General features: G+C 26.9%; 7 protein-coding genes across 7 annotated transcripts; 2 read left to right on the top strand and 5 right to left on the bottom strand.

The window, feature by feature from the left end:
* The first annotated feature begins 1510 nt into the window (after positions 1 to 1510).
* On the top strand, positions 1511 to 5150 carry LOC108568926 (endocuticle structural glycoprotein SgAbd-8-like). The gene is made up of 3 exons (XM_017930276.1): positions 1511 to 1606; positions 4591 to 4715; positions 4770 to 5150. The coding sequence occupies exons 1-3, from the start codon at positions 1598 to 1600 to the stop codon at positions 5080 to 5082; spliced, it is 447 nt and encodes a 148-aa protein (XP_017785765.1). The 5' UTR covers positions 1511 to 1597; the 3' UTR covers positions 5083 to 5150.
* A 3724-nt stretch (positions 5151 to 8874) lies between these two features.
* On the top strand, positions 8875 to 9633 carry LOC108568896 (endocuticle structural glycoprotein SgAbd-2-like; the record flags this gene model as incomplete). The annotated part of the gene is made up of 2 exons (XM_017930244.1): positions 8875 to 8957; positions 9339 to 9633. Coding segments are annotated over 2 exons (378 nt in total), but the record flags the coding sequence as incomplete, so codon positions are not given.
* A 1632-nt stretch (positions 9634 to 11265) lies between these two features.
* LOC108568895 (endocuticle structural glycoprotein SgAbd-5-like) lies at positions 11266 to 12804 on the bottom strand. Its single transcript, XM_017930243.1, has 3 exons — positions 12682 to 12804; positions 11512 to 11651; positions 11266 to 11455 (listed from the first exon to the last, which is right to left on the bottom strand). Exons 1-3 carry the CDS (start codon positions 12802 to 12804, stop codon positions 11266 to 11268), a joined length of 453 nt encoding a protein of 150 aa, XP_017785732.1.
* Positions 12805 to 13338: 534 nt separating this feature from the next.
* LOC108568942 (flexible cuticle protein 12-like) lies at positions 13339 to 14203 on the bottom strand. The gene is made up of 3 exons (XM_017930293.1): positions 14179 to 14203; positions 13706 to 13824; positions 13339 to 13648 (listed from the first exon to the last, which is right to left on the bottom strand). Exons 1-3 carry the CDS (start codon positions 14182 to 14184, stop codon positions 13378 to 13380), a joined length of 396 nt encoding a protein of 131 aa, XP_017785782.1. The 5' UTR covers positions 14185 to 14203; the 3' UTR covers positions 13339 to 13377.
* A 2091-nt stretch (positions 14204 to 16294) lies between these two features.
* LOC108568894 (flexible cuticle protein 12-like) lies at positions 16295 to 16859 on the bottom strand. The gene is made up of 3 exons (XM_017930242.1): positions 16854 to 16859; positions 16618 to 16736; positions 16295 to 16562 (listed from the first exon to the last, which is right to left on the bottom strand). The coding sequence occupies exons 1-3, from the start codon at positions 16857 to 16859 to the stop codon at positions 16295 to 16297; spliced, it is 393 nt and encodes a 130-aa protein (XP_017785731.1).
* Positions 16860 to 17190: 331 nt separating this feature from the next.
* LOC108568943 (flexible cuticle protein 12-like) lies at positions 17191 to 19290 on the bottom strand. Its single transcript, XM_017930294.1, has 3 exons — positions 19134 to 19290; positions 17528 to 17646; positions 17191 to 17473 (listed from the first exon to the last, which is right to left on the bottom strand). Exons 1-3 carry the CDS (start codon positions 19140 to 19142, stop codon positions 17224 to 17226), a joined length of 378 nt encoding a protein of 125 aa, XP_017785783.1. The 5' UTR covers positions 19143 to 19290; the 3' UTR covers positions 17191 to 17223.
* Positions 19291 to 23552: 4262 nt separating this feature from the next.
* On the bottom strand, positions 23553 to 25535 carry LOC108568933 (endocuticle structural glycoprotein ABD-5-like). Its single transcript, XM_017930284.1, has 3 exons — positions 25476 to 25535; positions 24258 to 24373; positions 23553 to 23972 (listed from the first exon to the last, which is right to left on the bottom strand). Exons 1-3 carry the CDS (start codon positions 25482 to 25484, stop codon positions 23708 to 23710), a joined length of 390 nt encoding a protein of 129 aa, XP_017785773.1. The 5' UTR covers positions 25485 to 25535; the 3' UTR covers positions 23553 to 23707.
* Positions 25536 to 26226: the final 691 nt, after the last annotated feature.

Raw genomic sequence — 26226 nt, 5'->3', positions numbered from 1 at the left:
GCAAATATTCTTTCTAATGGGTGACCAGTGTTATTTTAAAAATTTAGTCTTAAGATTATAAAATAATAAATTTGTTTATAATCAATTGGGATAAAAAAAATATAACAATTTTTCATTTTATTTGTTAAAAATTAAAAAAAAAATACTTATGTAGTAGAAAAACTGATCTAAAGATATAAGAAAATAGAGTTTAAAGCAGTTGACAGTTTACATTGCTAATGGGTGATATATTATACCAAATAAAGAATCTTATTTATTTTTTATAATCAATTAAGATTGTAACATTTAATCATAAATTAATTAATTATCTAAAAAAATATAAATATTGAGAATTAAAACAATGGATTAAAGAAATTATTTAATTATTATTTACAAAATGAATTAATTAAACGTTGGAAATATAAGAAAATAAAACTGCTGACATTATTGACTATAGAAAACCTATTGAATTTTTTTCTCCTAAGTCGTCTTAACATACTGACATTTAATATGTGGGGAAGTAGGACCTAACGCATGTTATGACCCGTTTAGAAGAATTTTATACCTATTATACCGTTTGATTAAGATTGTCTTTCTTGCACAATTATAATTCTGCAATATTCATAATTGAATTATGAAAATTGATTGAATCTGTTGACGAAATATGAGAAATATTGTTTGTTTTATGTAATAAATTAACGATACGTGCGGTTATATACAGTTTCATAAATATATGATCGTATCTTTATTGTTCTGTAATAAGAAGTCACCTCCGGGTCAAAGGCATTTCGGAGAAAGAAGAAATTCTTACTTAAATGTCACATGAGTATATTTCAGTAAAAAATGGAAGTAAACTGTTTTTTTTTTGTTAAAATTTTATTTTAAATAGAAATACTTGAATAATGTTAAACTAATTATATATTTGTGAATTTGTGAATTTTCTTAAGTACATAGAGTTCTAATTAAATTTGAATTTTACTATATTATAAACTTAAATATAATTTATATTCTTTTATTTTGTGAATTTACACAATTTTTGTTAGTAAATAAAATTTAGGTAAAATTAAGATTGAAATTGAATATCATAATAAATTTAGAAAATTTCATTGTATTAATATTCTATCCAATTATGATTGACTTAAATTGATTGAAATTTCTATCCAGAAATGATTGTATAATAACTGTCACCTAATTATGTTCTTCGCAATTACCGATTTTTCGTTTGAAGCTTGGAAATAACAATTATGTTCGATGGATGAACAATGGGGCGTTAGGTTGAATAATTAAAGTGTGTGTCTTTCATCTTCTATAATAACAATTGAAGCAGATTCTTGTGATGTCTTCGCGCTATCCGAAAGGTAAGGGGATCCACAGAGATGTGTCGTTGTGCCGGCACGTGAATTTCGACACGACAAGACGAAAAGTTCACATGTGCAATCATCATCATCATCAACAACATCGTTGATCCTCCGCCACAATGGGATGCTGCATGAGCTGATGGGTAATGTGGATGAAGTAGGGATTACTCGGCCCGGCCACAACTATAAATAACAAATTTTCATCCGGATAGGGTTAGTTCTATCATCAGTTGTGAATTACAGTGCGACCAAACAACATCATGAAATTGGTATGTACAGCCATAGAATCTTAAGAAACACAAAATTATACGACGTGATAATTACAATTAGTCAGTGATAATTACGTACAATTACAAAGCCTGGATAATCGAATGGAATTAATTAGAATTGCGTTTTAAAAATCACGTAATTACAATCAATGCACATATATAATCATGTCTTAATTTGTTAAATGCAAAATATATTTCAATAATAACATTATTTATTCGATTAAAAATATGTTAAATTTCTAGAACTTAAAACAAAATTTCTGATAAAACTTATAAAATGAGTTAATTAAGTTTATGAGTTTTTTTCGAAATGTAACATGTAATTAATATTAACGCAAAATTAATTATTTTGTTCGATTTTGATGAATCTATGTAGAATAATACTTGATTAATTTAATAGGAATTAAACTGTTAATTTTAGATTTAGTATTAAATTTATTTATTAATGAGTTAACGTAAAAATTAATTAAAAATAATAAAATTAAAGTTATTACAAAACTGCTGTCACTTTTCCGTTCATTCATGATTTCCTTCAAAACTTTTAATTTTAATTTAAATGCAAGATTAATTATTTTATTCGATTTTGATGAATCTAATAAAACTTGATTTCATATCTTAAGAATTCAGAAGTTAATTTATTAATTTACACGTCTTGGATTAAATTCATCTATTAATGAGTAAAACGTGTATAAAACAAAATAGATTTAAAAACAATCAAACTGAAGTTACTACAATGATGCCTGTCTGTCACTTGCAACTCATTCATGATTTCTTCCGAAATGTCAACATGTAATTATAATTTACGCAAGATTAATTATTTTATTGAATTTTGTAATATCTATATGAAATAATACTCGATACATTTCCAAGTTAATTTATACATTTACACACTTTCTCTCTTAACGACAAACCTTTATTATTACTTATATTTTAGCTTATGTATTGTCATATCACTTTCCTTTCAATTTTTTATTTACTTTTAATGTATTTACACCTCTTAATAGCATTGCGTTAAGTAACTATTGTTATTTGTTTGACAACACTTACGTTTATATTACGTTGTAAATATATACGAGTTAAAGCTTAAAGTTATATTATTTATCAATTAGATTTTATCATAATTATGTAATTCTGTAGCTATAAATTTTAATATAATTGTTTCATATAGAGCAATGATTATAAAATTTACTTAAAAATAATGTTGTTATTTATTTGCGTTAAATATTTTCAATTATATTTAAAAAAAAAAGGCCTAGTTTTAACCAATATCAGTAATCTACATTGGATACATCTAATAGCAGGAAAAGATCAAAAGTTTGAGAATTCTAAATTAGTGTAAACTAAGGAAACAATAATCATGAAAATTTAAACCAGAAGAGATACAAAGAACAAAGTTTCCAATGAAAAGTCTAAAACGTACTTAAGTAAACTGAAAGTAAGCAAGAGTACCGTTCTGAGAAACCATATTTTGCACACTATTTTTATTTAAATATTACATTATCAAATTATTATCTTATTATTTTATTTTAATTATAATTGTTAAATACAAATTCTTAATACATAAGAATATTTAAAAATGTTCTTAATTTATTAGAAATTATTCTTCCTAAATGAACACATCAATGAAATAAAACACTCAATTACTAAGTTTATAATGTATTAATTATAAAAACAATTATTGTTTCAGATTATTTTACTATCCCATAAAAAAACAATGATAATTTGTTTTTAGTTTACACATCAATCTGTATAATTAAGACTGAAAAACAATCAATTTAAATTAGTTTAACTGTGTATTTTTTTCTACAGAAAAATATAATTAACACGTCGTACATTACTTCAATTATCACTTCAACTGCTGTTTAATTATTCAGTAATTATCCTCATTGTTCCATGATATATCTTATATAATTACTAATTACATTTATACACTGATTTTTATCGTAAAATCAAACACGTTATTCATAATATCTAAAAATTGATGTTATTAAATGAAATAGTTTATTAATCATCAAAGAACTTCGAATTTTATCTATAAAAGTAAATATTAAATAATAATTTTCTTGTAACAGTTAAAACTATCGGCGTACTTTCGAATATTAATAAAAAATGTTAATTATAAAATAAGCAATTGCGTAATATGTTCAATTATGTATTCATGATTCATTTAATAATTTGTTGACCGCAAATCAAAGCCGCATTAACGAGAGAAGATCCTGATGCAATTATAATTATTAATATTCGTTACTTCATAAAGAATTCCGTGAAAGGAAATTTATTTGACTATCTCAAAAAATATATAAATAAATAACCAAAATACATATTAATTCCGCATCACGCGCATATACTTGCGACAATACGCAAATAAATCGTGTTGCGTAATGCAATTACGCGTCAATCTCTTCTACGATCAATCGAGTGAGAGGTTTATGAAATATTGGAAGTAAAATCTACATGACATTTAACAAGAAATGGATGGTTTCGTGTGTGAACAAAGTTTTTTTTATTATTATTTATATACAATTTGTACACTATTTATTATACATTTTTATTATTATTTTCTTTATGTGTATGCCCGTCAGGTTCTGTTCTTTCAGTACACTCCTTGGAACCAGAGCGGGCTTATTGGTTTTCCATGTTCTATGTCTTTGTTTCGTGACCCTGCATCTAACACATCATTTTTATTTTGAACTTCTTTATGTCATTTTCTATTCTTATTTCCTCTGGAACCATGTTGTACTGTGCAACGCCCTGTACCATCAAACTCCTGTTCATTATGTTAGTTGTATTTCGTTCCATTCTTATATTTCTTCTAGCTTTCTTCTTTAGTTGAATGAAATTTTTTGAATTTGAAGGTCTCAGGCAATTTTTAATTTATGGGTCTCTTCAAATTTGAATTTAGGGACGTTGGGCCCGGTTTCAGCGAATAATTGTTAATCATGAAATACACTGTACTTTAATGAAATATTTTTTACTTATTCCAGATTATTCTGTCCGTGTTGGCTTTAGTAGCTTTAACTAAAGCCCAACAGCAACCTCACGGAGATCCTATTCCTATCATTCGTTATGAAAATGAAGGAGTCAACCCGGATGGATCTTACAAATGGCTGTTAGTTATTTAATTATGTTCCAATATCATTTTTTTTAATGTTAATTTTTTCAGTTATGAAACCGGAAATGGTATCAACGCTCAGGAAGAAGGTCAGGTTAAGAATTTGGGAAATCCAGAAACTGAAGCTATGCAAGCTCAGGGATCGTACTCGTACCAAGCACCTGATGGAACAAACATCGCCATCCAGTACATCGCAAACGAAGAAGGTTTCCAACCGCAAGGAGATCATCTTCCAACTCCTCCACCAATCCCAGCTGCCATCATGCGCGCACTCGAATGGAACGCCGCTCATCCTGAAGAAGAGCAAGCTGGAGCCGCTTCAAACCAACAGCCCGTCTATAAAACTAACAACAGGAGATTTTAAACATCGACAAGTATCAAATAGTTATAGAACGCCTACGTTAAGATAAAAAACATGTTTTTTTTATATTATTTTGTATATACAAGTACTTTTAATAAATTGTAAAATAGATAGACTTCATTAATTAACAAATACACAATAATTGAATGGATTGCTATATGTCATTATGATTAACATTTTACATGGGATTTTGTTATTAGCAATAGTCATATGTCTAATATTTTTATAAATTATTTTATATAAAATACAAATTTAGAAACCATCTATTTTTAATTAACTAAATTTCCTTATTTTTCCCTAGTTCATTTCCATTATTATAAAACTAGTATATAAACGTATCTTAGCTTACTTGTGGAATAATTTCCATAACAAATTTATATAAACTAATCAATTTTTAATTTAAAATATTCTTTAATGGATTTAAATACAAGTTTTGTGAGTTATAACGAATGTAGAGACCTGATGTATACAGCAAATTGTTGGATGTAAGAGTGAGAGTGCTTATGGCTTCGGATGTAGAAAATGTATAATATAAAAGTGACGAAACAACTCTGAACTATTTCCAACAAGAAAGCATTATGTAACTTGGGCTGCATATACTCATTAGAGTAAACTATTAGAATATTTATTGACTAACTAATATTGTTAAAATTATATACAAATACATCAATATCTCACATAATACAGATTCGATTAGTTTGATTTCACTATAGTCCGATTTCATTATATTTTTTGAAAAAAAAATTGATCAAGTTTCTTCTTGTGCGGTATTTAGTTTACTAAAGTGTAAATAATTATATGTTTGGTATGCTCATTGGTATTTTTCTTGAACAAATAATTTGTATAATTTAAATATTTTTTAAGTAATGCGATTAATTTCTTATTTAACATTTATTACGTATTTTTTTACTCGTATAGCGAAACATATTCAAAAATACACTAATATGTGTACACAAGTTTTAAAAATGATGTAGAAGGCGCGAAATCAGGGACATCTCTTCCCATCGTCACTCGTTATGCGAAACTTCGCTCGTTAAGAGAGTCATTTTTTAATTCATTTTGCTCGCTAAGTGAAATGCTTGATATGCGAGGTGCTCGTTAAGCAAGGTTCCACTTTATATGAAAGTATATCAATATATTTATAATTTATTAAATTGATCTTCAAAATCTTCAATACTAACGAGATTGAAATATAAACATTAAATAGGATTAATACAGTGATAGTTTCTATATAGTTTCCGCATTGTAAAAACTAAATTTATTTTGCTTATGACAGTTCGTTAAATGTCAAATAATAATCAAAAACAATGAACGTTTTATTACAGTAAGTTAATAAATGCACGTAAACTCATTACTTTTATAATCTTTAGTATAAGGAAATTGCACAATAGAGCAGTTATTTTATTTCACTTCTACATAACAATAGAAAATAAATCAATATTGATGCGAAAAAGTTTTGCACAATCATAACAGAAATCGATAAATAATTTTATAAAATTTATTTTGTACGTCTTCCGTTTACGCACTCGACATGGACAGCAGCAATAGGAAGAATATCTGGAGAAAGTTCAAACAATAAAATCCAATTAATAGAATTGTATGAGCCAGAGCAAACGCACGAAGATATTCAATTTAGATTTGCAGAATCTTGGATTTGCTTTCTTTAAGATCTTTCATAGGCTGGATGAAAACAAAAGCATAGTAATGTATTTAGAATTCCAGGGTTCATTTGTATGCAGTGAAAATGATTTATGTAACTTTTTTTTTCGGGACGCTTGAATTCGCGCATTATTATCAGAAGCAATTAGTTTTCATTGGTTGCGCTTAATTACAAATAGAGAAAAAAATAATGACGCGAACCTCTTTCGTTTCTAATTGCAAAATATTAGCAGGCAATGGTTATAATAATTGAATAACACTTGGAGGAATTTAAGTACATTCCATGAATTGTTATTGCTTTATGATCTTTCCGAAATTGTAGAATTTATTGTTAAATGTTTTTGTGCCACATTTTGTAATAACTAATTATATAAAATACATTCATGTTTATATAGTAATAATGATTGAAAAAAATTATATTTACACAATTAAATCTGATAAAACAAGATTGGATACACGAAATATTATTTGATTGACTTACAAAATTTCTTGATTTTACTCTTTATTTCTTCACAACATATATTGGTGAAGCTAAATTATGTTAGATTAAATTGTGTTAAATAGAATAAGATTGAGTTAAATTAACTTAACTCTTTGAAGCACTGAATTAAAATGAAAATGTCGACGGATATTTATTCTCTGCATACCAGTATTTTAAAAGGTTGAATAAAGTTAGAAGATTTTAATTGTATAGTTGTCTTACAGTGAATCAAAAATCTTATTTCACATATGGTATAAATACACGATTTCCTAGCTACAAAAGAAGATTAGGTTAAGTTCAATTAACCTCAATTCACTTTAAAATAATTTTTATTCAGAAAAACTTGCTTCTTTTTACAAAAAAAAATAGGATTGTTTTCTAAATGATAGTTTAGCAATATAAACAATATAGCAAATAATACACAAATAATTTACTTAGTTTATGTAAGCTTAGATTGATATATACCTAATTTAAGTTTATTTAATTACATTCAATGAAAATTATATAACATTTATCGTGTTATTTGTGTTTAATTATGTTACAATAAATAAAACATGAACAAATTTTGTTAATATTAATACATTTTATAACAAAATCAACAGATACATGCATAATAGTTCATCAACAAGAATATGTGATTTTGACAGTTAAAGAATGTACATATATTTCTTTTGTAATATTGATATGTTACAGGAAAATATTATTTCCGTTGATTTCTTATGAGAAAGTGTATCTGGACAATAATATAAAAAAATTCTACACATGTCGTAAACTTACTAATCATTCAGCAAGATGTGTTTAATTTGAAATCAAACCTAATCTAATGAGAGTCGCTCAGTTAGCGGTCAAGTTGAATGGGGCAAAAGAAACTGGACTGGTCAGGCCTAATGGCCACAGAGAATAGAGACGGAAATCGATGGTGCGATCCAACGGAAGCGCAAGAAGAGGGTTTCGTATATAAGGAGACTCGCAAACTTCAAATGATATCAAAAACAACCAACTTCTCACAGCCAAAGCAGCTCCAACACATAACAAATAAAATGTCTAAATTTGTAAGTAAAATAACAATTAAATCTATAACACTAATAATAAATACTATAAAATCTTGTGTATAATATTTATACTTATTTTAAATAGTCAAAATAGGGGTGAGTATTAAGAAAAACGTCATTTTCAATTCATTTTATTAAATAAATATAATCACAATATAATTAATTCTTCTAATATCAAATTTAAACACAAATATAACTAATATTTAAATTATTTACTTCTTCGTTTCTATTGAAATATAATTATTATTTGGCAGAAATCAGATAAACCTATTGCCCAAATGGGGAAAATTAATGTTAATTTAACTTTTATCTAATTATGGTGATGAAGATGAATATTGACATGTTTCTTTTAAAAAGTTCAAGATTTGTTATGAACCGTTTTATGTAATTTAAAATAAAGTTATGAAAAGTTATAGATGCGTATTATATACGAAATTTATCTCAATTTAGCGCGTTAACTAAATCGAGCGTGCGTATTGGATAAGAGTGCGTATAATTTTAAATATATTGTTTTTATTGTATTTATAGTGCATCTTGGCTGCTGCTTTTGCTCTGGTTTCCTGTTGCTTGGCAAATCCGATTGGCGATTACCATGGTTACCATGAAATCCAGGACACTGAACACAAGAAGCAGATACCAATCCTGAAACAGGACTTTGAGCAGCACCACGAAGGATATCAATTCAGGTATTAAAATTCAATTGTTTCAGAGTAACTCATTAAACTATGTTTTGAACAAGTGAAAATGTAAATGTAATTAAAGCCATTTGGTCGGTGTCGATTTTGAAGAAAGAAAGTCTTGGGCTTGCGAAGCGTTTGCTTTCTCGGCATCTGCAGGGTATCAAAAATGCGCGTAGAAAGTGCTCAGTTCTATATATATTATTTTTTTACTTCTAATTGTATCATTTATGCAATCGAATGCATTTATTAGCGATGCAGCCATTCCCGTTTAAATAGTTTTATTCTTATATCAGTTTCTTCCGCGTTTTATTTTATTCACGGTTTCACAAAGTACAAAAGAAAATGTTTCCATTCGGAATTGATCGGTCATTTATACCGCAATTGCAGTTACGAGACGGGCAATGGGATTTCCCGGCAGGAGCAGGGATACATTAAGAACAAGGGTGACAAGAAGCACGAGACTTTAGTGCAGCAAGGATCCATCACTTACCATGATGAGCATGGTCATCCAATCACTCTCACCTACATCGCCGACGAACACGGTTTCCAACCACAAGGATCTCATCTGCCGACTCCACCTCCAATTCCAGCTGAAATCGCCAAAGCTCTTGAGGAAAAAGCCCATCAATCCTACCAGCAACCGTCGCAAGATGACTACCAACATCAATATGAGCATTACTAATATTTAAATTATCAGAGTGCATGTATATATATATAGTCAATTCTTTTATATTAATTAAACTGTCACTCGCCCAGTCATTAAACCATTGTTATTACATAAAAATTGTTAAAAATTAAATTAAATTTGTTATTAATTAAGTTGCGTGTATAATCGAATAAATATAATTATTTTAATGTATTCTATAACTTTATTTTTCTAATATTAAATAATAATCTTCAATTGATTTATTAAAAAAAAATGGAATTTGAAATCGTCTTATGGCTTCTTTCTTTTAAAATAAGTAAAAAAAATAAAATCGGATCTTCAACAAAAAGCAAATTATATCAATAATACGGTTTATGCCTAATTTTACACAAAATCTAATGGGACAAAAAAGAGCTAGGAACTAATTATTAACGACAAAATCCATTTCTTATTTATTGTATTAAAGTGGAAATATTAGAACTATAAAGATAATTTCTAATAAATTGTAATTCTTTTAAAATTTACCTATGTATAAAAAGATCATTGAACATTTTAGAAAATAAGTTTTATTCACATAAATATGAATTATAAGGATTTATGAATTAAGTTAATAAAAAAAATGCAACTTTTTCACCCAAAATATAATCAAATAAGTAGTAATAACTAATAATTACATATGAGCGTCAAACATCTGGAAATGCCTACTTTATTGGGCTTTCTCTTTAACAACCTTTCGCAACAGTTTGGTGCTTAAGTATTATTCATGGAAGCATATGCTGTGAAAACAAGCTCCTACTTTTCGAAATTAGATTTAAGTAAAAATAGTAATAAAACAAAATAAGCAGTAAGAACATTGAATTCCACTTGAAAGAAGAGAATATGAAATCTTTCGTTAAAAGTGTAGTTTAATTTTACAATATATAAAATTACAAATATTAATTAATAAAACTACATAAACTGATAAGTAAATATGTATTTTTTTTTTATAAATGTAATCATTTTTTCATTATCAATAAAAATATTTAAATTGACTCCAATTCAAAACAACTAAGTCCAAAATAAAATCCAGATTCCGTCATTTCAGTTCCCTGACCTTCCGTACTTCCAAAATATTCATCTAATGTTAAACATCCATAAATCAATTTGCCGTCCAATCTTTTCTTCCGGTTCACGTCCTAAAAAATCTGTCCGTATCCGAACGTTCTGCCCTTCGCATCTTTACCAAAATTTGAAATCGTTATTACTACAACCCTCCTAGTGATCTGCTTTACTCTAAATCTAAGATTGTTCCTCTCCTTAACAGATTCCTTCCTTTTTCCTTAAATTCAGTTTTAAAGATTTCAATAATTCTTCTCTTTCTCGTGTACTTTATTCCATTTCATTATGCCCTTATAATCATGTCCCTTTTACAATGGCTGTTTTTTTAAATTTTGATTAGTTTTTTTACTTTGTTATTGTTATGTTATATTTAAAATTCACTTGTTTTAAAATTTGCATCGATTCATTTATTTAAATGTATACATTTTAACAATTAGTAAAGGCAGAAGGACTTTAGTCTATGAAAAATGTAGTGAAATTAGTACTCAAATACTTTTAATAACCATAAATAAAGAAAACATAAATTTGCTCAAAAAATATATATTTATTAAATTCAGTTCATTTATNTTTTTATAAGCTTGGAATGTGTTCGCCAGTTGGTCTGTAACCATTTTCGTCGGCGATGTAAGTAACAGTGTATGTAACTCCATCCGCACCAACGTAAGAATACGATCCGCTCACCACCAAAGACTCATCTTTAGCTCCGGCATTCTTCAATTCAGCCTTTTCCTCCCTCTGAACCCCATCGCTTGTTTGATAACTACAATTAAAACAGTAATTACTACCCTTAATTAACTAATGAATTTAATTAATTACGCAAAGTTGTATCCATTAGCAGCGTTTATAAAATCATTTTGCAGAATCGTCGCGGTTTTAGATGAATCTGGCTGAGGAGATCTGAAGGGTGATGGCGGCAAAGCGTAACAGATCGTAACAAAACACAGTACTAAGATTTCCTGAAATAACAACAATAAAAATCAATATATTATATGAAAAAAAAACACATTTCATAATTAAATTAATCATTATTAATTAAAAAGCTGTACTTACGGTTTTCATTGCGATTTATTAAAGTTGTTTTTTGCAGAGCACGAAATGATCTGTATTGATGTATGTGAATTTGGATTGTGATAAATCCGTAACGGAGATTTTGCCTTAAATAGTGCCGAATGCCGAACGGAAATCCTGGGCGGCTTGGTTTGGGCCGTCATTGTTTTCGTAAATCCTTTCGACACTTTCATCAAAACACTGAACCCCCATTTGCATATAATGTATTGTTATTAATTCGAAATACAAGCGGCATTTTGTAACAAGAACAACAACAAAAAAACTCGGTTCGCTAACTGTGAATCTGCGAATATTAATTTTGATACAATTACTAAACTTCAGTTTAAATATTTTTATTACAATTTTTATTGTTGTTTTGCATTTACAAAGCAATTACTTTCTCAGATGCTTTAATAAAATTAATATTAATTAATGAGAGGAAAGACCTATAGTTTGCTTGAAATAATAAGTGTGTAATGAAAGAAAAAATAATAATTTATAATAATATTCATTCAATATGGAAACGAAATTATTTCAATATTTATGTTATTTGTACTTTTTAGTTTTTGGATAAAAATTTCGGATAAAAATTAATATTCAGTGAAGGTTAAAATATTCTTAAGTAAATTAGACCCAATTTGTGTTGAGATTACTTTCATTTGTGAGCAGAAGTCATATGATATGAATTGTTGGTAGCATCGTCTAATTTAAAGCTACTAAAGTAAGAATATAACAAGTGATAATTTGTATTTCACATTCATAAGTTACGCATATTTAATAACTCAAAGTTGCATAGTTTTGTATTAATAATTGATAATATGTATACGTATGTTACAAAGGGAAATTTAAATATGGGATGATAACATGGGTAAACGTGGGAGAAATGCGATGGTTGGAACACGAAGGTTTGTTTTGGTAGTATTTATATCTAGACGTTACATGTGGAACCAGTATAATAGCCGAATGGTTAAGCACGATTTCGTGAGCGCCGATTCGAATCCTGGTCAAGCCAGGCCTTTTGTGGGCCCTCTCGGTGCTTGTAGCAATAGGGCCATCATTCATCATAAATGGATGAGGTTCAGCATATGGACCTTCAGCCAAGTTGATGGACAATGACAGTGTTAAGGATAACAGCAGATTCTTAAACTGCTTTATTTATATTACTTTAATGCATTGATTAAGCTCGTGTATAGAAGTAAAAAAAACATATACTAATTTTCTTATGCATCATTGTTTTGATATAATTGAATTTGAAAAAAATATTTCAATTGAATTTTTTTTAAATTTATTTATATACACAATTTATACATCAACTATATACATTTTTATTATACTTTACAATATTGTTGCTCCTCAGCTTCAGTTCTTTCGGCACGTTCCTTAGAACTGGTGTTGTGAGTGAACTTGTTATTTGTTTTCTATTTTACTAACTGCGACTTTGTAAATGGTTCATTATCTTACATTACTTTTACCTCTTTAACTCATATAAAATCTTTATTTTCTAACAAAAAATTTCTATAATATTTATCATTATTTTATTCATAATCATAACAGAATATTTATAAAAATTATTAATTTATTTTATTAACGCTCTTTATACACAATATATATATTTTTCAATAAAACGTAAACTTTTTATCTGATTCCGTTTCCGATCAGTGAAATTAATAAATTAGGAGGCGCAGCGAAAGGAGGACCAGTTGGTGTCTTATGTCCAATAGTAATAGATGATTTTGGAAAAGATGGATGGAAGCCGTTTTCATCGGCTGTATACACCACAATGTAAGTTTTACCATCGTCTTTAATGTAAGAGTATGAACCCATGACTTTAATAAATTCATCATCACGACCCTCATTCACGATCTCTCCAGTTTCTTCCTTTTTGATACCATCATCAGATTCAAAACTATAAAAAAATATTAATATAACAATTGATAATTTATATATTATATTAATAACTTACGCATATTTATAACCTGCTCCAAGATACATTGTGTTGTATTCGTATTTGATGATTTTGGATGTCACCTGAGGATTTGGAATACCCTCAGCAATTGCTAATATTAGCAATAGAATATTTACCTTAAAACCATTATTAATTAATATGTTTCATCCATATATTGAGAAACAATTCGTACAATATTTGTAAAGATGAATTAAAGAAACAATAAATAATTTGAAAAATCTCTAATTTTTATAAGTTGAAATGATATATATTGAAACCATATACAAACAATATTACGAGCAAACAATCAAATGTATTATATGTATACCTGTTCCAAAAAATCTTATAAAAATAACTTAAAAATTGTAAATTACTCTTCATTTTATAATGGAAATAATTATTTGTTACTTTTTATAATTTTAAATAATAATAAATTAAGTAATTTCTTATAGAAATTTTCTATTATTCATGTCAATGTTAAAGGTGTTTACCTTCATGTTGCTGCAGTGTACGCTTACAAATATTTACAAACTGTGTCTTCTCACTACATGAATCCTTTTATATGCACACTAAACCTATACTACTCAATTATACAATCGATGTAGAAAATACAAACAAAATTACGTAATGATTCTTTGTAATAATAAATATAAAACTGTTTTGAACGATATATTTAGATTTACGCAATATTTATTTATAAACATTTTGAAATTATATTCAAATATAAAAAAATCAAAATATTCTAGTCTTACTGTTTTAGTAAGTTTTTAATACATTTATTTATTTTTTATTATTTTTAATAATAACATAATTGTATAAATTGTAATTGTAATACTTTAGTTATACATACGTTTAAAAAAAAAGTACCAACAATTCAAAATTTTGTATGTAATGTTAGTTACTGGAATAACAATGAGGATATACAGATTTTTTCTGTACAATTAGTTGAACATTTCAGTAGAATAAAATGTAATTTTATTTATTTAATAAGGACTTAGTATTGAAAGACTAGTTCGTTAATGTCTTAAACTCTTATAAAATATTTATTTTTACAACAACAATTTTCTATAATATTAATATTCATTACAAAATTGTTATATTTTTCTTTTTATGATTTTTAATTTCTAATAAAGCGATTAAATAATATTATGTAATCAACCAGTTCGTCTGGGTCACTTTATGAATGAAAATTGTAAGTATTAAAAGTAAAGAACACATTCGTAAAGTATTCTGTAATTTAGTGAAAGTCTACAAATGTTTTTTATTGGTAATAATAGATATTAACAAATGTACAGAAGTTAATAATATAATCATCCAATTATGGTACGATAATATTAATTCTTTGACACAATAGATTTCAACTAATAAAGATGTCAACATTTTTTAAATTATTTTTAATAAAGAATCTCAAATTATTAAATTTTTAAGTAGTTATAAGTTTAATGCGATGGGCACAAAATAATATTATATACGCTTTTATGAATTTATGATAAGACTACATAGACTCTTATGTCATAGAGGAATCAAAAGATTTTTTCTGATAAAATCGTATGACTCAAAAATTGTGAATAAATTATTATTTTCAATTGATTTAATTAAAGTAAAATAGTTTAATAAGTTTTTCTTTTCTACGAAAGCCATCGCAAATCGAATCGGCGTAAAATGATCCATTATTTATAGGGTTAGTTCTATATAAGTGTAAAATCTACAATTAATAATCGTTATTTCGCTGCGTAAATTGAACCGGCGCAAAGCGAAGTTTTATTTTTTCTATAAAATGTTCTATTAATTATATTATGTTGGAGCTTACCTTCATTCTACAGTAGTGTTCGTTTACAAATATATAAAAATTGTGTCTTTTCACTATAAGAATCCTTTTATATGCACACTAAATGTATCTCACTCAATTACACAATATACCATCTAAAAAGCAATAATGTAGAAAAAAAATTACATAATCATTTAAATCTATTTGATAAAACTATATAAGTACTTTGTAATAATAAATGTAAAACTGTTTTGAATGATAGCTATAGATTTGCGCAATTTTTCTTTATAGATACGCTGATTTATTCAAATATGAAGAAATTTTTTTATAAATATTATTTTTCTGTATTAATATCTTTAATAATATCTTATTAATACTAATGTCAATAGTTGCACATAAATGAATACGTTTTTTTAAGACAAATAAAACAAATTTTTTTTAAAAAGGCTACTATTTAATAATTAATTTCAGCATTTTGAATTATTAATATAATATACTGAATAATGCTGGTTGTAAACTTACAAAAAAAGGTAACAGCAATTTAAAAAAATTGTATGAAATTTTACAGTCACTAGAATAACAATGAGGAATAGAAGATATACTGCATTTTTTATGTAAAATTAGTTGAACATTTGGAATAATGAACATTTGTTTTGATGAATGCAGTTATTAACTATTACATACCTATTATTTAAAGTCAATATTAGGTTGTATTATTTATTTTAAAATAACAATTATTGATTTTATTAATATTCAAAATAAAAACAAAATTGGTGTTGAAATTATGAATTTATTTTACGCTCTTTATATACAATATGTTTTTTTTTATTTTCTTTAATTTATCTTCTGATGCCGCCACCGATTAGTGAAAATAATAATTCAACAGGTGCACTATCAGGATGTGGTATATTACTTTTACCTAGTCCCGATGGTTTGGGAAAATATGGATGGAAGCCGTTCTCATCAGCAGTATATGTAACCAAGTATGTTTTACCATCATCACCTATGTAAGAGTATGAACCAATGACTTTAATAAATTGATCATCACGTCCCTCATTTACGATCTCTGCAGTTTCTTCCTTTTCGATACCATCCTCAGACTCAAAACTACAAAAATTTTAATATAAGAATTGATAATTTATACTTTACATTCATAACTTACGTATATGTATAACCTCCTCCAAGGTACATAGTGTTGTATTCGTAGTTGATGATTTTGGAAGTCGCCTGAGGATTTGGCATACCTTCAGCAATTCCTAATAGTACCAATAACAAAATTGCCTTAAAAATATTAATTAATATATTTTAATAGAAGATTTCGTTGACAAGTAAAAAAAAGTAGTATTATTTTCAGCTATATTATCTTAAATTAGCAATGTGAAACATATTGAAGCTTACCTTCATGTTGCAACGATTTCTGTTTATATAAATTTACAAACTGTTATTTTTTTTTCACTGCAAAAAATCTTTTATATCTACACCGAACCCATCCCACTCTATTACATAATACATTATTTTCATAAGAAATTCAAAAGATAGTATTTTTCGTAACTACATATCACTGATAGTTATATTTGATGAAATTGAAGTTTTATTTTATATTCTTGTAAAATCTTTATTTTAGTAACTTTTTTTTGTTAATATTAATATTTATGATTTTAAAAAAGTTAAATATATAAGAAATTATATTTATTATTATATTACTATATACATTTTGTGTTTTTATATTTCTAAATTTACAAAAAAATTCAAATGTGTATAATTTGTTTTATTTTCCGATCCCACCACCAATTAACGAATTTAGTATTGCAGGTGAGGCAAAACTTATGCTCATTGCAAAAGGTTTTGGTGGTGATGGATGGAAGCCGTTCTCATCGGCTGTATACACCACCATGTACATTTTACCATCGTCTCCTATGTAAGAGTATGAACCCGTGACTTTAATAAATTGATCATCACGACCCTCGTTCACGATCTCTCCGGTTTCTTCCTTTTTGATACCATCATCAGACTCAAACCTACAAAAAATAATAATATAATAATGGATAATTTATATTTTACATTCAACTAACGCATATTTATAACCTCCTCCAAGATACATTGTGTTGTATTCGTAGTTGATAATTTTCGAATTCGCCTCAGGTTTTGGCATACCATTAACAATTGTTAATAGTACTAATAGCAAAATTACCTAAACAACCAATAATAATCAGTAAAATATATTGATTCTAAACACTATTGTTTTTATAATTTCCTGTTTATATATTACGCTATAACAGTCTTTTTTAATTATAAATTGTTATAGAATTTGGTTTAAATATATAAATTTAACTTTAATTAATATAAAGAAATATGGAAAATAATCAAATCAAAAGAGAACAATTTCATCTTAAAGAAATATATTAAAAGGTGAAGACACTTTCTTGGAGCTCCTTTTTTAATTACCAAATTTAACAGTTTATAAAAAAAGAACGATATATACCACTTATTTAATTATAGGCTCATCGGAAAGGCCATAGTTTTATCTTAATATTAAATATGGCATGCGTTGTTATATAGTAAATAAAATATGAAAGGATAAAATAATCGATGTCAATAATAGACATTTCGAAACTGAAGCTCAGGAGGATTCAAGAATTTACATTTAGATCAGTTGCTAAGATGCCGACACTCGCCCTCACTATATCACCTACTTAACTGGAATCTAGACAGTAAAGATGTGTTTTTTGACTGTTTTTTTTATCTAGTTATATAAATGTTTCTTGTTTTAGATAATGATACATCATTAATTTTAATAGTGTATTACATCATAGGGATTTGTTTTGTTTTGGGAATAACCAACCGGAACCAATTATAACAATACGATAGAAAATATAGTGGGTGAAGAAAAGAAAAAGAATAATTCATGAGGACAGGAACGAATGACTACACCACCCTTACCAATTTCACGTTCACACACATAGAGATACGTGCAACTCCAACACCCCAGTCAAACTTGACCTTTCAATCCCTGAAGCAAATATATTAAGGAAAAGTCTAATAATTTTTCAATGAAACTATTGCATAATTCATAAAATTTATTAATTTTATTATTTTAAATCAAGATTCGAAAAGTAAATATGTTAAGTTACTGTAACCTCGTGACATTATTGAATGGATTTGATTACAGTTTCAACAACTTAAAGAATCACGCAACAGTCAGAAAAGTATTTTGTAAGATATGAATATACCTACCTACATTCTTAAGCAACGTCGTTTAAATAATGAGAATAAACCGCTTGGTAAACTCATGAAAATGATTTATTGTTATTCTCATAAAAAAAAATGAAAATAAAAACGTACTTTTGTTTTACTCTTTATAAATTTAAAATAGCTGTTATATTTGTCTTCATAATATAAAGCAATACCTCACATAGTCCGGCTTCGATCAGTCCGGATTTTCTATAATCTTGCTTAAAAATTTCAAAACAATCTAAATTTTAATTAAGCAAACTAAAATTAATTTCTAATATGTAGGTACACATCATTACTTTTTTTTATAAACAAATGATTGATTCATTTTATGATCATTAATTTTATTGCGGAACCGATTACTATATGAATTCGATCGATAAGATAAATTAATTTTGTAATATTTATTATATTAATAATTTTGATGTTAAAGATAATCGAACTTACCACTTTCATTGTTGTATGTTTATACAAATTCGCAAACTGAGATTTTCTCACAACATGAATCAACTTATATGCACAGAGAGCACATCCCACTCAAATACATAATACACTATTTAGATGTAATGCTTTATTGGATAATCCAATAACTCTTTGAAGAAACTTTCATACACAAACAATAGCAATCTATATATAAAAAAACATATATATAATATTTGTCACGTAATAATAAAAGTATATGAAAGTCTTATACGTTATTGCTCTTCAATATTTCTTTATAAATTTGATATTTAAATAATTAACAAAGGTTTACTAACAATGTTGAAAAGTCGAATGAATTTAGTCATAAGTTATTATTTATATTGCTTTTGAACAATTCAATATAATAAACATAAAATTTAATACAATCACACAATAATTAATCATAAATGTTCAATTGTTAATATATAAAATTATGAAATTTTCATGTAAATTATTAATTTCCTAAATATCACTACAATTATATTAAAGAAGCACATAGAAAACAGACATTTGTATACTGCTTTACAGAAACACTAGAATGTTAATGATGATCTGAAGAGATATACTGTTTTTTTTTGCAATGAATGCAAGAATCGTGATTGGTGGAACAGCGGCGGAGTGTAAAATAAATTGTTTTGGTTTTATAGATAAAATAACGTTATTATATAATAATTTAGAAAAAAAAAAGTTTAAATAATTAATATATATTGTTTACATACTTAAATATTACTTTCAATAATCATGATTTTTTTCAAATGAACTTACCTTTTTATTCTTAATATCGATACGCCTCTGATCTAAACTAAAACCAGTATATAGGAAAATGCCAACACACTAAATGTACTTCTCAAATTAAATGGCAAGCATCCTGTCTAAAGGTTAATCAATTTAAAGAAGTAACACGTAAAGAAGATGTCTATTTTTAGCTTTAGCTTAAATAATAATTATCAATTTTATGCATTTAGCATTGATTTTAAATTAATTAGTGTATGACTGTTCCCAGAAATATTATTATTATTAATAATTGTCAATAAAGATAATGGAAATATAGCTTAACGAGCGACGTTTCGCAAAACGAGTGACGATGAGAAGTCTTGGATTGTGCGTCTGCTACATCATTTTTAAAACTTGTGTACACATATTATGTGTATTTTTGAGTATGTTTCACTATACGATTGAATCAAACGAGGTTCCACTGTACTGGAATTAATTGATATAGGTAATAAAATTAGTAATGAATTGCGGGCAGAATTTGGGCTTTAATTGCATTTTTGGCTAAAAAATATGTTTATAAAAATAAAATATGCCAATTGATGATAATTAAAAAGAATTTATAAGATGTGGCTCGTTACATAATTATTTTCCAATTCCTCCTCCGGAAAGTGAATTCAGCACAGTCCTTGGAATTCCGCCTCGAAGAAAGACCGGCGGGGCACGTATATTGACCCCCGCTGATTGTGGTAAATGATTCCCGGATGGATGGAAACCGTCTTTGTCGGCCGTATATTCTACAGAGTAAAGACGACCGTCATCTCCGACGTAGGAGTATGAACCCGTTACTATCAGATGCTCATCCGCAAAACCTTTATTCACTACTTCGGCCTCTTCTTCTTTAATCGTACCATCATCAAATTTAAACCTACAATTAGATAGATTAATAGAATTGCAGATAATCTCGATTTCTATAGTGAAATTATTTTCACATCATACATATCTAGTAAAATTAAGTTAAATGGTTATGCAAATGTATGTTAGGTTTATTAACAATTATGTAAATATATTAGAAAAGTGTTACCAATTTCAATTTCAATTTTCATCTGAGATTAGGAATTAACATTTAACTCATAATTCTTGATTTCATGAGTGATATTATTTTCCAAAATTAATCCAAGCAAAATTAAGTTTAATAATTAAATAATGATGCAACCTTACTATTCGCTACATAATAACAGTTAGTACGTCTGAAATTAGAAATTAGTATAGTATTTTCAATAAATTTTATTGAAAAATTAAATTTTTTTATTTAAAAGGATCGAGGGATTAAGTGTTCTTAACTATGTTAATTTGTTAATTGAAAAGTCTATTAGTTGTTTTTTTTTAAGCATTATATTTATTATCTACAATTTGCAACTATACTTACGAATATTTATAACCACCTCCAACTTCCTTGCTGTTTGACATATCAACAAGTTTTGGATTATATTTTGCATTAGTACTAGCTAAAGCTAATATAAACAAAACTAAAATTCCCTAAATATAAATAATAACGTTTATTGCAACAATCACAAAATGTAAACAAAAATAAATACGTATTTATAATTCATATTATAACTATAAACTTAATTAAAGGGTTGATTATAGCATTTTCAGCATTTTTTAAAATTTTATTATATTTTCGCATAAATTAAAGTTGTAATTAAACTTGTTTGTTGTTTCTTTATTAATAAATATTTGTTGCATAAAATACAAATAAAACGCAGATAATTTAAGAGTTTTTGAACTTTATATTCATTTTAACAAAAAGAAGTTACATAATTTTCAATGTCAACTATTCCTAAGTAAAATTTCATATTTCTCTGTTTACTGATTTAGTTTAAATGGTCTTAATTATAAATGATGATTCTTCAACTAATATAAATAAGTTGTTGTTTTATATTTAATAATTAATATTATTAAATTATTGTATAAAAAAATCATACTTTCGAAGCGTTCAATGTCAAGTTCGAAACATCCAACAAAATATCACTAAACTACCTTGATCTGCATCAATATTAAAACAGGTTAATAGATTTTTATGCAAACACTTGCATTTTAATTTTTTTGGAATTTTATGGAAATATCCAAGAATTTAGTACTTACGATATTCATATTAAAGCTTTCAACTGGGTCTTTTTCACAAACTGAATAATGTATGTCTCTAGATCCAGCTTTTATAGAAATCCCACCAACATTTGTATCTTTATCCAAAATATCAATCAATCAATCAATAATTATCTTACACACAAAAAAAAACAATAAAATACCTGTTTTGTTTATTATAATATATTTTGTAAACAATAATTTAAACAAATTATTCATATCATCAATTTATTTCCAAAAGTGAATTTTATTTATTTTTTTGATAAGTTAATATATTAGAGTTTAATTACTTTGCATAACTATGTTATTTAATATTATTTGTATAACATTCTTGGATAATCAATATTTTAAAATTCTTCGTTAAGCAAATTGAAAGTTTCCAAAACATAATTTTATTGGGTCATCTAAATCCAATTAAAGAGAGCGGTAGAATTTGATAATTTTTATATAAGTTATGTCATGGTCGTATTTGGTTTGAGTAAAAGTGGTATAATCTTATTTAGCACAAAAAATGGCATGTAAACAAGTTAAAAAGTTTTGTAATGGAACCTTTAAACAATATTTATATGAAATATGCTTTTCTAAAATATCAAAGTTGATTATTTCTATGCAACAATATAACTGTATTCTTTGTGTTAGCTTCAATAGGGCGTCAATTATGTGCAAACTTTAGAAATATATACGCATATACACCAATACTGCATATGGGTCAAAATGCCCTGTTTAATTTAAGCCCGTTTTAGTACATGGAAAACCAAATTTGTTCCACTTTGAAATCCAAATATTGATGAGTCGCTTTGACCCGAAATACACTCTACAATAAAATAAGTACCTCTAGTCACCACTGCTTTGATCCTATTGAAAAGAGCAGTAGTAAATACTAAAATAGCCATAAAATCAACCCCCACAATTAAATTACAATAGAATGCGAATCAAATGGGTCACTTTGACCCATCCGTAGTACTTATGGGTTAAATCCGCATCAAAATAAGCTTCACATAAATTATCTTAAGTGTTTTGAGAAAAAAACATTTTTTTTAGAATTTATTTTCATTTTGCAGAATTAAAATTTAGTTATTTTGAAAAATATTTTAATTTTTAATTAATTTACAATTTTTGATGCTAATTTGGGTCAAAGTCTGAAGTCTTTCTGTCTATTTTTTATACTTCCTTAGTCAATACTTTTCAACCTTGTAAATTTATCTTAACGTAACAAAATAATCAATACACAAATGTTTATTATATTTGAATGGATTGGTTCAAATCTATTAACAGTATATAATTTAAAAAAAATGTAAATGAATATAATAGATATTATAAAGTTCACTGTGATGTAATAAATGTACATCAAATACAATTACCTAGAATTTCACTTACGTATGAAAGTTCAAGAGGTTGCGTTACGATTGCGCATTTGAAAAGTTCAATTTACCAAAATAGTGTTTAATTAAATAAAAGAAAAATGTTTTATCTGGAAACTGCTTTATTCACACCAAATTGATATATTACAGAAAAATATATTATTTGCTTCTTTTCATACAATTCAGTGTTTTTATTTACAAGTATGTACAGTACGTTTGTTTGATGATCGATCTCTAAAATATTTAGTAGTCGTATTCATGTTAAGTTTACACTAAATTTGATAAGCAAATATTTACCAAAAAACGTAGGTGGTATTAAAAAAAATCCAGACGGTTTATTTACTTTCCAATGCCGCCACCGGCGAGGGAAGCCAACGCCGCTGAGGGTACACCGAGTTGTGGTTTCTGGACCCCAGCAGATGCCGGTATATGTTCACCCTTTGGTTGGAAACCATTTTCATCGGCTATGTATTCCACGGTGTAGGTTTGACCATCGTCTCCAACGTATGAATAAGATCCCTTCACCTTCAGCGATTCATCATCGCGACCCTCGTTAACAATCTCAGCGACTTCCTCCTTTTTTGTTCCATCGTCAGTCTCGAAACTGAAAAGCAACACATTATTAAGTAATAATACATAACTCATTGAGATATTATTTAATTCGTGTAATTTGCGTTACGACAAGCACGCATTCATTAACATCATTTCCTCGTACCACGACAAGTCGATTTGCATCTGAAGATAAATGAGCCAGAAATGTGTGACTTTTTGCCTGCAGCGCTTTCTTATGAAACGTCAATGCTCATTCACATTATATAATAGAACAATAAATTGAAATTTCGCAAGACAAATCATTTTCACATAAAATACAAAATTATATTTTACTTACGCGTATCGGTAACCTCCAAGTCCAATGCTTTCCGATACGTAGTTTATAATCTTTGGGATTATTTGGGGATTGGGCCTCGCACTTGCAATTGCAAATAACGCAAATAATAAAATGACCTAAAAAAAAACAAATAAAATTATTAAACTTTTACAAAAAATAATGAGTTTTTCATACTGTTTTAATTTTCTGCAGTTATTTATGTAACTGATGCAAACACCTCTGGTTTAGTTAAAATAAAACATTACAAAGAAGTTTTAATTGAATTTTTTTCTGTAATTATTTAGACAAAAAGTCAACTGCCTACTTTTTTTCTCGTGTCTGTTATTATTAGGAAATATACTTTTTTAATATTACTAATAATAAAAGTAATCTGAACAAATCCTAGATAATTAATTCTAAGATTTCGACATAATGGATTAAGTATTCAGTTTTTAGTAGATTAGTGCATAAAATATCAAACAAATAAATTAATTAGTATTATTAATGAAATTAGCCAATAAATGGTTTTATTACAAATGTTTTTTTGTAATTGTTTATATAATTTTCTAATTAATAGAAAAATCAATAATTAATACGGAAAAAAATATAATTACTATCATTAATAATATTAATCTAAACAATTCTAGATAATAATTTCTAAGATTGCAAAAGCAAATATTTATAAATTTCCTTTTAGATTAATGTAAAAAAAAATAAAGAATATCAAACAAATGAAGCATCTCGAGTAATAATCACGTAATCTAAACAATATGAGAGGAAAATTGCGCACGCTATATGCTCTATTACGCAATACCTCATTCGCCGCTAATAAAAGATGAAGATGAGACTCTTTTAAACGTCAAGGTAGTATAGCAATAGTAATTAGTGGAAAGGTGTTTCGACAATATACTGAAATGTATTTAATCCTTAACTTTGACATTTTAAGCAAACGATTAATTAAGTTATTAATACCAACAAAAAATAAGCTTAAAATATGTTTAAATTATTTGTCGATAATACAACAATTCCATAAATACTAAATTATAACTGTAAAATATCTCAAATTAATAGCGAAAACCGAAAGGTCATTATCCTTTATAATATATTTTATTAATTTAATTTTCTTTAATGATTTCTTCGAATTTTTAGTGATCATCTATTAATAAATGTTTGATCAAAACTATATTTTTTGTGTGGCCAAAATCAAGGACAAGATGCTAAATTATTATCTGGACTTACCACTTTCATGTTGGTGTTGTGTTTGTGTAGAATCTAACTAACTGATGTACAGTCTCCAGTCCGTAATCCTTTTATATGCTCACCTAAGCAATCCCACCAAAATACGCATTTTACCATTTTGTCACTTATAAGTGTTTTTTTTTTTTGCAGTTTTGTCAATAGACCACAATAAACCTTTTGATAAACAGTTCTTGTAATATTTAATTATTAACAATCGTTTCAATGCAATTCATTCGACACACACTTATTAAACATGAATAATAACAAATATTATTTTATGGTGAATCTTATTGTGTAGGTGTAGGATAAGTAGATATTTTTTTTATTAAAATCAATTATTTTGTTCACTCTAAAATAAAAAATTCAGTTTTAGCAGCCATTTATATAAAATTTTATAAATACGGTTAATCCGTTCCAAAATTTCCGGATTTTTACTCGTATAGTGAAACATATTCAAAATTACACATAATATGTGTACACAAGTTTTAAAAATGATGTAGCAGGCGCGCAATCCTGGACATCTCTTCTCATCGTTATGCAAAACGTCGCTCGTTAAGCGAGTTATTGTTATATAATTTTGCTCGTAAGCGAAACGCTCGTTATACGAGGTACTCGTTAAGCAAGGTTCCAATGTATTCCTGTTTAATATTATTTCCTTAACATGGACACTTTTAACTTTTAACTGACTATATTACTATTTAATTATTAAAATAATTGTTTGCTAAATTTAAAATAACAACACACATTTATA

The sequence above is a fragment of the Nicrophorus vespilloides genome, unplaced genomic scaffold (assembly GCF_001412225.1).
Source record: "Nicrophorus vespilloides isolate i.1.1-1 unplaced genomic scaffold, Nicve_v1.0, whole genome shotgun sequence".
Taxonomy (NCBI): domain Eukaryota; kingdom Metazoa; phylum Arthropoda; class Insecta; order Coleoptera; family Silphidae; genus Nicrophorus; species Nicrophorus vespilloides.
The sequence above is the reverse complement of the archived record's forward strand: the minus strand, read 5'-3'. Positions and strand labels throughout refer to the sequence as shown.